Source organism: Populus trichocarpa, chromosome 3, assembly GCF_000002775.5.
Source record: "Populus trichocarpa isolate Nisqually-1 chromosome 3, P.trichocarpa_v4.1, whole genome shotgun sequence".
NCBI classification, from domain to species: domain Eukaryota; kingdom Viridiplantae; phylum Streptophyta; class Magnoliopsida; order Malpighiales; family Salicaceae; genus Populus; species Populus trichocarpa.
In genome coordinates this window covers 2,151,013-2,165,221 of record NC_037287.2, presented here as the reverse complement: position 1 = coordinate 2,165,221, position 14,209 = coordinate 2,151,013, and the positions used below count along the sequence as shown (strand labels likewise).

The 14,209-nt window shown below is 33.4% G+C and overlaps 2 protein-coding genes across 2 annotated transcripts; both read right to left on the bottom strand.

Moving 5' to 3' along the window:
* Positions 1-3,541: 3,541 nt before the first annotated feature.
* Positions 3,542-5,830, bottom strand: LOC18110320 (probable inactive receptor kinase At2g26730). The gene is made up of 3 exons (XM_024597443.2): positions 5,534-5,830; positions 4,492-5,344; positions 3,542-4,266 (listed from the first exon to the last, which is right to left on the bottom strand). The coding sequence occupies exons 1-3, from the start codon at positions 5,828-5,830 to the stop codon at positions 3,632-3,634; spliced, it is 1,785 nt and encodes a 594-aa protein (XP_024453211.2). The 3' UTR covers positions 3,542-3,631.
* A 3,591-nt stretch (positions 5,831-9,421) lies between these two features.
* On the bottom strand, positions 9,422-13,174 carry LOC7480777 (uncharacterized). The gene is made up of 2 exons (XM_002303125.4): positions 11,836-13,174; positions 9,422-9,890 (listed from the first exon to the last, which is right to left on the bottom strand). The coding sequence occupies exon 1, from the start codon at positions 13,079-13,081 to the stop codon at positions 11,870-11,872; it is 1,212 nt and encodes a 403-aa protein (XP_002303161.4). The 5' UTR covers positions 13,082-13,174; the 3' UTR covers positions 9,422-9,890; positions 11,836-11,869.
* Between the last annotated feature and the right edge of the window lie 1,035 nt (positions 13,175-14,209).

Genomic DNA, 14,209 nt, shown 5'->3' with positions numbered 1-14,209 from the left:
TTCTCGTCTATATGAATATTTTTTACACTAATCACAAAACCTATGAATAATAACTTGTCGATTAAAAATTCTCATTTCTTCAAATTCATATATAATATGTTTTATAAAGCTATTAATATCTCCTTTAAATGTTTCACATGTTCTTGCTTTATATAACTATAAATCAATGTATCATTAAAATACACAGAAAAAATATATTATAAGAAGATGAAAAACCTTATTAATTATCCTTGTAAAGGTGTTTAAGGCATTTAGCAAGCCAAATAACATAATTATTCATTCTTACAACCCATCATTCATATAAAAAGTTGCTTCCTGCTCATCTCCTAATAAGATTTGTATTTTATGGTACCCATCACATAGATCAATTTTCAAAAAGATATTGCACTATTTAACTGGTCCAATATGTCATCCAGTATGGAATATAAAATAGGTACCTTATTGTAATTTTATTAATGACACAAATATCAATACATATACATTATCTTCAATCCTTCTTCAGAGTCAACAAGGCAGGTACAAAACACGAGCTTAAACTCTCATAAATGTACTTCTTTCTCAATAACTTTTTCACTTTCTCCCAAAAAATCTCACCTTTTTTTTTAACTCATTTTGTAATGTGGTGGATTTGGTAAGCTAGCTCTGAAATCAAGTCAATTTGATGTTTAATATCTCTCATTGATGGCAACCCACCAAGCAACTCATTTGGTATAATCTCGTCAAACTTTGTATGCAATGGTTTCATACCTTCTAGTATGTTCAAATTATGTTTGTCTTCTTTATCAACCACCAATGTCTTCACTACTAGTGCAAGTGTCTATTTAGTTTTATGTGTTTCCTTTACCATTACTAAAACTAGTAATAATGATGAAAATCTTCCCCTCTACTTTATAAGTTTTGGGCAGGACTTTTCATTTTATAGGAACCAATATATAGTTAAACCTATTTTTACAGAATTTATAAAAGTTATCCCTAACTATCTCTAACTAAGTGTTTAGCATCTACTTCAAACTATCAATGCCTTTTAAAAATCAAATTACAAGTATTCATGTCTACTATATCATAGTATGTTGCATCTTTTATATTTTTTTGTAATTGATTACATTAAGCCAACCTCTAAAACTTAGCAGTATACTCATAGACTATTTTCTGACCCTCTGGCCCCACTTGATAATATATAAATAGATATTGTTGGTAGTCAGCGGTAAAAATTGGTCATGCAATATATTTCTTATTTGAAACTAAGATCTAATAGATGTTCAATATCTCATCTCTCTTATCTTCACTAGGTGTTTCCATTAAGAAGACACTCCTTCCTTTAATTTGTATTGCCACCAATTTCATCATCCTCTCCTCCGAGACGTTGATGTAATCCTTAAGTCTATCACACTCAACAGTCCAGTCAAAGAACTTTTCAACATGAAGATACCTTTTGAAACTAGGGATGCCAACCTACAAACAAAACTCATTAGTGTGTGGGTAAAACTTGTCATACATATTCTTACCATAGTTGACAAAGCCTCTAAGATCCTCTATATCCTCATCTTCATTGGTGTTAGAGAATAAATTAAGCATTAGGTCTAGTACAAGGTATTTTTTTTTATCATGTTCCTCTCATCATCATGATTTATCTTTTCACCACCTATTAGAAATTGCTCAAAATAGTCAATCATGTCATCATATGTCATTTCCATTTGTTTGGGCTTCTATTCCATATCTTTCTACATTGACTATTAGGACCTTACAACAATTTAGATGGCATTTACCCTTGAACCATGCGACTAAGATATTCATCATTGACTCTATCTATCAATTAGGTCAACTTTTAAGGCTATTTGACATGGTGTACAATGAGAACTAGGATTTGTCAATTCTAAAAACACTTTAAAAAGAATAAAGACTACAAAGTTATATGGAAATTCAAAGTTGGAATTTTATTAATAGATAAAACTTATTATTGTCAACCCTCATTTTCAAGAGCAATTATGCTTTGAGTGTTCTATTTCACATCTCATATAGGATAAAGATCATTTGCGTCCCTATCTTATCCCTAATAATTAGCCTTAGTCCCTTTAAAATCATGTTACTTATTTTTTATTCATCTTTTGCAACTAATGGCATTTAACCAATCTCTAAAACTTAGTAGTATTCATGTGGACTATTTTATGACCTTAAGAGTACTCTTAATAATGTCTGAATGGATATTACTATTAGGGCATAAAAATTGATCTCATAACTCTCTTTTTTTTAAAATCAAGATCTAAGAAGTGTTTTGCATTCCATCTCTCATATCTCCACTTAATGCTTCCACCAAGAAGACGATCTTCCCTTCAATCTAATTACCACCAATTTCACAATCCTCTCCTCTAAGATATTCATGTAATTCTTAAGTCTATCACACTCAGTGATCCAATCAAGGAACTCTTCAATATCAAGATCCCTTTTGAAAATAGAAATGCCAACCTAAAGAACTCATTAGTGTTTGGGTGGCGTTTTCCATACCTATTATTGCCATAGTTGACAAAGCCTCCATAATCTTGTTTATTCTTTTTTTTTATTGCTGTATGAGAATATGTGGGGCATTGAGTCTGTCACAAGGTACTTCTTTAAGCATGCCCCTCTCACCATTATAATTTTTGTTTGTATCACTTATTAGCAATTGCTCAAAATTGTCAATCATGTCATCAAATATCCTATCTATTAATTTTAACTATAATTCCAAATCTTTTTTCAAATGCCTCTTAGATCCTCACATCACCCTAGATCACCTTCACCCTTGAACCATGTCACTAAGATAGTTATTATTGACTCTGTCCATCAGTCACACTAACATGCTCTAATACCACCTAATAAAACATATGATGAGAACTAGTATTTTTTTTTAATTCTAAAAAAACCCTAAAAATAATAAAGATAGCAAATTTGTAGGGAAACTTAAACTTTGGATTTTATTTATAGATAATAATTGATTCCAAAATCTCAAAAAAAAAATAGTCTAAATAGTCAAAATCAAAAATAAAAAAAAAACTATAAATCCATAAATAATGTTAAAATAAAGAGAAAATATAATTAGAAAAGACAAAATTTCTAAAACATGAGCAATCTAAAGCGAATCTAGAGGTTTAATCACAAAAAATTTTGAAAGTAGGTCTTCAAATAAGATTTTGACCTTGAAAACTACCTTGAACCTTGGGCCCTTTTTATGGTGTGGACCTCTAAATAAGCTTTTTGAATTGATATAATTTTTGTTAATCGAATACCTGAATTAAAAGCTATGATCTTTTAAAAAATTTATGCATGTTTACGCTTTCAAGCTATCTTATTGGGTTTTTGCCTGTCAATATTATCTATAAACTTATCAACAAGAAAATATGACGTGTTCCTTATCTTCTCCAATGAATCTTTTCGAGGCAAAATTCACCATGAAACTACGAACGAGCTCGAACGTGGAACAATACCTCTTGAGCAGCCAGCTATATAGTGGATTTGGGTCAATATCATAATACAGAAAGAAATGTCAAGCGTAACGATCATTCTCCTACATTTGTATATTTTATTTTTAATCTGATCTGATATTGTGGTTTTTTTAAGCTGACAATTTAGAGTAATCACTAATTAAGGCTGACATTTGTTAAAGAGATTCATCTGTTAGCGATCGATCCATGGATAAGTCTTCTTCATCTTCTGATTCAACAAGAGCTTTGATGCTCTCCACCTCTCGCACAACCTCAGTCATTTCAGGTCGGTTCTCAGGGGACTTATCGCAGCAGCGGATAGCAATCTGCAGTAGTTCTAGCATCCCAGAACTTGCACTTCTCTGCGCAGCAATCTCAATATCAAATATCTCAGCTGTCCATTCTTCCCTAACTGCCTTTTTCACCCAACTGCAAAGCTCCATCCCGTCGGTTCCTGGAGGAGCTGAGCACACTGATATCCTTGCAGTCAAGAGTTCTAACAGAAGGCTACCATAACTCCAAACATCAGATTTCTTGGAAACCCTTTTGGTAGTCTTATATTCAGGTGATTTGTACGACACAAGACGCTGAGCTGCAATGGGTTGAGCTATTATTGAACTGAGACCATAATCTGATACCAGAACCTTTTCGTTCAAATCAAGAAGAACATTCGTTGATCTTAGGTTGCCATGAGGGACAATGCTTTGTGAGATAGTGTTGAGGTGAAGATATTCCAGGGCTCGTGCAATGCCTAGAGCTACTGATATTCTCGAGCTCCATCTAAATGGAATCCTGTCCCTCCCCCTGTTTCCTGCGTTGTTCTTATTATGTCAAAACTAGAGTATTGATCAAGTTGAAGAAAATATATTCTCGAGCTACACTTCATGAAAAGAAAAACTAGGGTTGAGAAAACCTAATTAAAAAACAAAACTAATTTTCAAAAACTGGAGAAAAAATAGAGAATTAAGCAGAATTTCAGGATAAGATTCTGTGGTGAAAAAGAAATAGAAGGGAAAGAGCAAAATGAAGTGAATACCATGAATGCGATTGAAGAGGTTTCCTTTCTCTGCATATTTATACACCAGCAACTTCTCATCCTTGGAGTTGTAGTAAGCTAGAAGTGGTAGCAAATTGGGGTGCTTCTGATGAGCAATTATGTGCAATTGCCTTGTGAATTCTTTACTACTTAATGGCTTCAAATCCCTTATTCGTTTTACAACAACAGCTTCCTTGCCATCCATCACAGCTTTATAACAATCTCCAAAGTTCCCCTTGCCTAAATCCTCAGCAGAAGCTTTTAAAAGATCATTCAGTGTGAAACTTTTTGCTTCTTCCTCTATGAAAATAAGCCTCCTTTTTTCTTCTTCGATATCGACAGCCTTTCCCTTTTCCTCCTCTATACTCCTGACAGGTTTTTCCTCACCCTCCAAACCATCATCAATCAAAGTAGCATGGTGTTGCTGTGGTTGCTGTTCTTCTTCTTCTTCTCTTTCCTCAACTTTCCTGCCCTTTTTCTTAAGCTTCCTAGCCTTCTTGAAGTGAAGAAAGAAGAGAAAAATCGCCACAACGAAGCCAACAGCGATGAAAACTACAGATATCTTTGCAGAGTTAGGTATAGATGACTTTCTTGGGTGTTCAGCAGGAGAACTTTCTTTGTTCTGATCATCTGCTACATCTATTGTTGCGAAGATATTTTTGCAGGTGTTGAGCGTAGGCGGACCACACAGTTGAGGGTTACTAGAATATGAATCAGGGCCAAAAGATTGCAGAGTGTGAGTTTTTGGGATCGAGCCATCGAGATCATTGTTGGAGACATTAAAGACTCTCAAGCTGGATTGATTGAATTCTGGGATTGGCCCTGTCAAATAGTTATCCTGAAGAAGCAAAGACTCCAACAATTTAAGACTTAGTAGTGACTTTGGGATTGAACCATACAACCTGTTTCCTGACAAATCAAGTTGCTTCATCTTGTTGTTGGAAGAGAAATTCATCATGTTCCCTGATATTGAATTGTTCTTCAGGCTCAGGACCGTCAGCTCGGTGAGGAAGACGAATGCATCGATATCCATTAATGTAACACTCAACCTCATACTTTCCAGAGAAATTTCAGTTACACGACCATTGAAGCACTGAATGCCATGCCAACTTGACGAGTAGTCCGTATTGCATTGAGGGCCAGTCCAGTTATCATTCAGAAAAGAGTTGTTGAATCTGGCCTTGAGAGCATAAAGAGCATCCCTTTCTTGTCTTTGAATATCGGGGTACTGTGAAGGATCAAACTGGGCTACTGTACCAATTTCTGTCAGGTGTAATATCAAGAAGGTAAACAAAAGAAGCCAATACAGATGCTTGATCAGGAATGTAGAAAATCCCATGATTTCAATGCAAATTTTTCGAAGTGAAAGCTAGGTGATTTGTTCCATGGATTTTAATCAATTGTACAAGCATGTCAAAATGGAGCAAGGGTGAGCATAATATCGGAATATCTGTAAAATCAACTCAAAATCAGTTCAAAAAACCGACCCGAAAAACCAAACCAGAACATAGTTGGAAGATTTTAAAACAATTTGTTTCGGTTTGGTTTTAGTTTTGAAAACCCAGAAAAACTGAATCGAGAAATCAAACTGAAAAGACCGAGAATATATATAGTGAAATCGAACCAAACGACCGATCTTCTAAACCGAACCATTTAGACGGATGATAATCCCTAATGACGAGCAGCTCAGGATATTCTAATTTTCCTTACCTAAAAATGCCATGAGTTCGGCTGGCAAGGGTTCCTTGTTGAAGATAAAAACAGGATATGTGTTTTTAAAACAAATGTTGGAGATTCCTAGGTTAATTGTTGGCTCACCTTCTTGTTTATGTTCAATATTGGATGGATTTTAGTTTTGGAAATAGGAACAGTTTTGGTGCTGTTGTGAAATCCAAAAAGCTATTAGAGCATGTTTGGGATCGCGGCTGCGGCTGCGTTTCCAAAAAATTTGAAATTTTTTTTTTTTTACTAAAATTTAATATGGTTTGTATGTTTTGGATCGTTTTGATGTGTTGATGTCAAAAATGATTTTTAAAAAATGAAAAAACATCATTGGCATGCATTTTGGCACGAAAAGTTATTTGAAAAGCACTCGCAACCACACTGCCAAACACACTCTTAGTTATGTGTGTGTGAGAGACCTGGAAGAAAAAATCAATGAGCTAAAGTGTATGTCTGTTAACGTGATGAAAAATATTTTTTAGAATTGTTTTTTAAATTGAAAATATATAAAATTATATATTTTTAATAAAATTTTTTTAAATATAAATTTAATATTTTTTCAATCAAAAAATAATTTAAAAATAACTTTTAAAAGTAAGTTAAAAAACTTACATTATTAAAATAGTTTCAGACAACATCTAATATTATTTGATGCGTAATCTAGTTCGAGAATATCTTGTACTATGGAATAAAATAAAATATATACATGTACTTGTGACTCGAAATAGAAAAATAACTGCTATATTAAAATGCAAGGGGGAGGGAATAATTATTTTGATAAGGATTACAATATTAAAATTATTGTTTTGCCCCTCAATCAAATAACAAGTTATTTTGCTTGGAAAGGTACTAGGGTCTTTTTCTCTTTTGCGAGCAGTAAAAATACTAAAATAACCTTGAAAATAAAAAAATTATAAACCTTTAGCAAGGGGTATTATTGACTTTTAAAAAGTTATGGTACAATTAGAGTATTAAAATGCTCTTTAAATCAACAATACCCAAGCTTTGAGTCCAGGGTTATTTATATCTTTTTAATTTTATTGTTTTGTCAAGTGCATTGTTGTATTATACTGTAATAAAATAATAGTAAATTTCAAAAAGTTATTAACGCATGTAACGCCCGTGTATTTTGGACAGCATCTGCGACATTTCCTTGTAGTCAAAACTATCCATCCACCGTGTAGTTTGATGCAATGTCACGTCCTCTTTCAGCAGGTACAACATGTGTCATAGATGATTGGATGGCTTGTCGTTGATCAGCTTTTTTCTTTTTTGCTTCTTTTTTTCTCTATACTCCAACAAAAAATACAGATTGGTCTTCTTTGTTTTTAGCATTTGCGCTTTGGTCATTCTTTTAACTTTTTATTTTTTTCCTTAACTCTTTAATAAGAATTTTATTTCCTTTCAATTTAGTCATTCACACCTAATTTGTGATATATTTTCTTTTTAATTTGGTCCCTATTCTTTTAGTTTCTAATTTTTTTTAACTTGACCCTTTTATAAAAGTTTATTTTTCCAATTTCACCATTCAATCCAAATTTATTTTGTGTTATTGTTTTTAGTTTGGTCCTTAATTTCTATTTTGTTTTTATTTGAGTTATTTTTCTCTTCAATTTAACCATCCCAACAAAAATTTGTCTTTTTTTTCTTATATTTTTTTTTGTCCTTTCTCCTTTTGAATAATTGCTATTCCTTTTCGATTTAGTCCCTCAATTTTAATTTTTTATGTATTCATTTTTTTTTACATGGTCCTTATTCTTTGAATCTCTTTTTTTTTTTCATTAACCCTTTTCTAAAAGTTTTATTGTTTTTAATTTTACCCTACAATCCAAGTTTATGGTGTGTTATTTTTTTTTATTTTTTCCTCATTCTTTTATTTTTTTTCTTTTTGCTTGAGTTATTTTTCTTTTCATTTGAACCCTCCAATCAAAGAAATTTAGTTATCCTCTAATTTATTTTTATTTTATTTTCACCCTTATTCTTTTAATTATCATTTTTTATTTTAGATCTTTTTGTATAGTTAATTTTTTTTCCTTTTTATATTCTTCCGAGTTTGTTCACCCGATTCATTTTTTTTTATCTAATTTCGTGCTCACATTTGTTTTTCAAGGTATTGTGATATTTTTAAAAAATATATATACAATTAATATCACTGTCTTTTCTTTGACCGTCTAATTAAAATAAAACCAACTTATTAATCTTTATCGGTGTTATGACATGAATCATTAATTTTTTTTATTTTTTTAAACACGTTTACACCAACTAAATATTATTTTTTACAGGAAAAAAAACCCAAAGCATAGCTCGGACCATGCCTAGTAGTGAACTATAAGTCTATTGGTTATTATACCTATGGGAGGTGTTATTAAAATTATTTAGGTCTAAATTTAATATCCATCAACCTGTAAATTAATTCGAGGATATCTTATACTTTTTGAAGAAGAAATTTATTGTTGCTTCATCAGCAATTCGAGGCCATAAAAAGAAAAGTTAAGTCCAATGACTTTACCCTTTTATTGTAATAATTGTAAGGCTATAGTCGTGATCTAAAAGTTTGAAGGTTTAATAGTTCCTCAATCTTGAAAAAAAGAAATTATAGAAACCTTTCTAATTTCTAAACCTCGAGGGTTTATTACAATTTATCCGCAAATAAATGACTTAATTACAACTTAGTGCCTGTAATTTAGCAAAAACAATTAATTAATCCTTGTGGTTCTAAGAAATATTATTTAATCCTTGGATTTTTATATTTATTTTTAACTTGTTTTTTTCTCCCATTCATTCATTTTATTTTTTTTATTTTAAGAATTAAAAAGGGTAAGATAAAATATAGACAGGATGGAAAGTTTGGCGAGAAAAGAACACAATTTTTAAAACAATATATTAGTCAAAAGAATATTTAATTATTTTTTATACTAAATGGCTTAATTAATTTATATTGATGAACTATGAAGACTAAATTACAATTAACCCTAAATAAATATAATATGCATGCCAATTTTCTTTTAAAAAAATAATAAAGTTAGGGAAAATGAAATTTTTTGAAGCCTTGCTCATCCTCATAGAAGATTTCTACCGAGTACCCTTCTGTAAATGAATCTCACTATAGATTTTACCCTCTCACTATCGTATATCTAGCAGTTTCTGCCCCAGAGAGAGAGAGAGAGAGGAGGAGGAGCTGGAGGGAGGGAGGGGGCTAGGAAGAGGGTTTTCCACATGACATGCCCACCTTGACAATTAAGACAAATAGAATAGTCACGCAGCCTGGCTAACAGATGTATCCTAGCGCAATCAACATAGTGCAACACTTATCATCGTCAACAAAAGAAATCAAATCTCAGAAACTATGAGAAAATGCTGCAACTGTGGTTCCAAGCCTTGACATTCATAAACCCTATATAAAGCACAACGAAAAAACATGCCCCACTCACTCTATGCATACCTTCAATAAAGTAATTACAGCACTCGTTGGACAGGACACAGCCTAGTTTTCAGAACAAGGATCATGGTGATATTCATGTTCTTGAAATGGAACACTTCTAAACACAAGCAGCTCTCTAGCTGCTTGACTCCATTCTATGGCTGATTTAAATGTCAACAGTTTCACCTCAAAGGAGGTGCAAAACCCTTGTTGGAGCAATCCAACTTCAACTCATAATCACATATACCCAAGAAACCTGCATGAACCAAAAACTCGTGAGCATAAATCAAAATACAGAAGTGGGTTAGATTTATAAACCACATTTGGCAGGCATCTAAAGAAGAAAAGAATCACTAAAATCATCAATCCCACAGCAAATTTCTTTCATTTCTGATCCCTCATAAACAAAATTGCCGACATCCTACGATGGGCCTCTTAACAAAGTCAAAAGGAAACAGCAAGTAGTTGAAGTATATTTACCAATGAAAAGTGAAAAAATAATTACAATAGCATCCAGTTGCTTGGTCATCATGAGAAGACATTGACCTAAAAGGATAAAAGTTGATGGCATTTTGCTCAAATAAATGAATGAATGAGACTGAATAAGGGTCGCAGTTGACAGCATTTTGCTCATCTCCACGCAGGGACACGTTATCAGCCCCTATATAAACACACACACACACATTTATATATAGTCCTGCTCCTAAAGGGAACTGGATTCCTAAATAAAAACCTAAACAAGTCAGTAATTTAGGACTTAATAAAGCAACTAAATAGAAACTAAAAACTAGACTCTGCTACTAAAATTCCCAGCAATCCATAAAATTACAAATATCAGTTTGAAGACAAAAGTTGAACCATTAAAAATAAATAAACGTTACAACAAAAGGCATCTAACTGTCTCCTATTTGCATAGCAGCAAAGTAGCATGATAAATCCTGCCCATTTTATTGCCTCATTATGTTAGGGCTTATCATAGTAGCAATCACTTTGCACTAAGATTGAAATTAATGGGCTTCAAAAATCTAGCTTTAATAAAGCTTCCAAGGCATATTGAAGAGATTCTTTATCCAGTTTGAAGCCCAAATGGAATATTTTATACTCATTAGGTGCAGGACATTTTGCTTTTAAAGAATATCACCCTCGGTGAAGCTATCTGCTCAGTCTGTGACTTGGAGGCACCTCCCCAAGTAACCTACTTAGAGGAGCTGTATGTGGTTGTGAGGTTTATTTTGGAAAGAAAGTTTCAACCAAAATGTTGTGAGGCTATAATGCTTCATTGCAGTAAGAAGCCAATCTTTCGTAGCGACTTGCTTTCTTAGGATGATGCTCAATGATCATAATGAATGTCTGAGCAGCTCTATCTCAAAATTTCAACTCAGTCTCTCAGAAACTTCCCCATACAAGCTTCCTTTTCAGGTTTAAGATCTCAAATTTCTTCCTACATTGATCCAATAAACTGCATATGAATAATGAAATTTGTGATAGAGAAACCAATTTTCCATACAGAATCTATCTACTTGAGCATGAGAACCTTTCACTACCCTGATTATTTGTAGAAACTCCTAAGATGAGCATCAACCAATTTAAGTACTGGAATATGCATGCATGCATACATATTGGCTCATCCAGAGCTCATTTATTTAACTATTAAATATATCTAAGTTACCTATATTTGGATACAGAAATTTAATGGTAATAGGATTTCTTTGAGGGAAACCCAAAATCATCCCAACTAACAAAGTTCAATTTTACTTGAAAAGGTACTCGAACACAAACCTTAAAGATAAGCCACTAGCCACACTAGTAGAACATTGATAAAGCAATAATGTGACTTCATGGAGTAACATTGGTTGGGTTAGGTACATACCAATCTTTCCAATGAAACTAGAGCAAAAGCACATTTCATTGATAGATATCAATTCTTCAAAAGGGTATAAGTCTTTCCAGCAAAGTTTACAGGCAGGAGTCAAACTCTAATGAGAAGATAACAAAAAAAAATGAAGCTTCACAAAGAAAGAAGTTTTGGAATCATAATTTTCTACTTTGTGTATAGTACTAACAAGAAAGTGAAACCACATACCGTAGACGAGCATGTTCAGTAAGATCCATTGCAAAGAGCAAACTGACATAACTATGACAGAATAAAAGCAGGTATTATGATGCATTACTAAAACCAATGATCTAAACTTAGAATTCACCTGCCACGCAAATCACAGCCAAAACAGACCAGTTTCACTTTGAGACCAAGAGAATTTCATGCTTCTTAGCTTTGGCAGGGGTGTTAGCATTTGAAGTGGTAATTGCAGCAGCTGCCTTTGCAGCTTCTCGCGCTCTCTTATCAAGCTGAATTAGACTCCTAGCAGCTAATATCGCCTGCGGAACCAAATCATGAGACGCTCTAGCATACAACCTCCTTACAGCAACAGAAGCAGCATCCTTGGCATCCTGCGTGTTAAATGGCCCCAACAGACAATGCCCTAAAATCCTCAACAATGGCTGCAAAATCTCCCAAGGCAGCGGAATCCTCACTCCCTTAGACTCAGTAATCCCCAAGTTATCTTCACTTTCACTGCTGCTTATCATCAGATTCCTGCCCTCCAAGAAATAACCAGCATCATCGTATTCATCAAATTTATCCTGACAAGCACAATCCTGTCCAGCCCACGCACCAGCAAACCTGCACAATTCGACTTTCGACCAAGTGGGCATCTGCGAAATGTGCTTAAAGTAACAGTCCAAAGTGACCCCAACAATGACAGGCCTCTTAGTGGACTTAACAGCGATCTGGGGCTCAAGAGGCCCTGACAAAACCCCAACAGAAGGCGCCTGGGGCTGTGACTTATGGAACTTGTTTCGAGGGGTATGGTAAAGAGAAGGGTGCGAAAGATGAGGAATCTGAACAACAACAGGCTTTCCTCCACGAGATTTGACCTCAGAGGAATAGATGGCAAGAAGAACAGCTTCGAACCCAGAGAGTGAAGGAGCTGAGGAGGAATCAGAAGAATGGATCCGAGAAAGATAAATCCCAGAGAGAAGAGGGAGGAAAGAGAGGACAATGAGACGGAGGTCGGGATCAGAGGAGAGGTACGTGTCATAGAGCCACTGGCAGAGGGGATCGGAGCCAGAGCCGGAAGAAGGGGAGGAAAGGGAGGAGGAGAGGAGGGAGTAAGCGTCGGGGGAAGAGAGGAAAGACAGGGCAGGGCGGTCGGATTCAGCAAGAGAGGAAAGGGAGAAGGAAGAAGAAGAAGAAGAAGACGAGGGGAGTGAAGGGAGGATTGAGGATAAGGAGAGGATGCGTGAACGGGCTTTTGAGACTGATTCCCACCAGGATTGAACTGGGTCGGTGGTGGTGGTGGTGGCGGCGGCGGCGGCGGCGGGGTGGGGAGTGGAGGAGGTGGAGGAGGAAGAGGAGGGAGAGTAGTTGTTTTTGTTGTTGGACTCCATGAGGAGGTGGACTCTGTCTGGGAGTCTGTACTTTGGACAGGAAATGCAAAATCAGGAGAAAATTGAGGAATTTCGTTTTCGTTTCGAGGGGTGCATGATACTGGGTAAATAATGTTTTTAAAATTTTTTTATATATATAAATATATTAAAGTAATATTTTTTTATTTTTAAAAAATTTTATATTAAAATATCAAATAAATACAAAAATATTAAAAAACTAATTTAAAGTATTAAGAAATTAAATTTTAATTAAAAAAACATGTTAAACCTCAATATCAAATAAGTAATTCAAGCATGTTTGGTGTTGTGGTTGTAATTGATTTTTAAAATAATTTTTATTTAAAAATATATTAAAATAATTATTTTTTTATTTTTTTAAAATTTATTTTTAATATCCTCACATCAAAACAATAAAAAAATATAAAAAATTTATTTAAAAAAATAAAATTTATTTATTTTTTAAAATACAAAACAAACAAACTCTCTTAATAATACAGAAACAAGACAAGATTTCTTGGGTCAGGTTTTAATTAATTGTTACAAAGCAACCAGGTTGGCCTAGCCCATTTGGCTCGACCTTAATCTAATATATTTAAAGAAATTCATTCTTCTTCATCCTAGTTGTAAAACTTGAAATTATAATTAAAAAAATTATTGCATGTAGTTTAGAACCATTTTAATTGAATTTAATTTATAAATTTTAATAAAATTTTATGTTTAGAATCATCTTAAAAGTTAAAAATTGATTCAATATCTAAAATTAATATAAAAATAAATCAGAGTCTAACTCCTCTAAATTGCTATCTAATATGCTTTAAGGTTTGAGACTGTCAACTTGGTTAGGTGAAAGGTAGGTATGTGCACACAATTACTTTAGCTTAGTGGTTGAACAAGTTAGGAGGACAACCACTACAAGTTTTGATTCATTTAAATTGATTTTCAAAATATTTTTTAAAAAATATATATATTTAAATAATTTTTTTAATTTTTTTAAAAATTATTTCTGACATCAACAAATTAAAACAATTAAAAGACATAAAAAAATTAATTTAAAATAAAAAAATACAAATTCTAAAATACCATAATTTTAAACGCGATCCCAAACAAATGGCAAGCGCGGTAGATACA

Coding starts and splice junctions, on each gene's coding strand:
- LOC18110320 (XM_024597443.2), bottom strand. CDS start 5,830: ATGGGATTTTCTACATTCCTGATCAAGCATCTGTATTGGCTTCTTTTG. Junction 5,345..5,533: donor TGGAAAGTATGAGGTTGAGT/GTTACATTAATG, acceptor AAATTGTTGGAG/TCTTTGCTTCTTCAGGATAA. Junction 4,267..4,491: donor CCTCTTCAATCGCATTCATG/GTATTCACTTCA, acceptor AGAACAACGCAG/GAAACAGGGGGAGGGACAGG.
- LOC7480777 (XM_002303125.4), bottom strand. CDS start 13,081: ATGGAGTCCAACAACAAAAACAACTACTCTCCCTCCTCTTCCTCCTCC.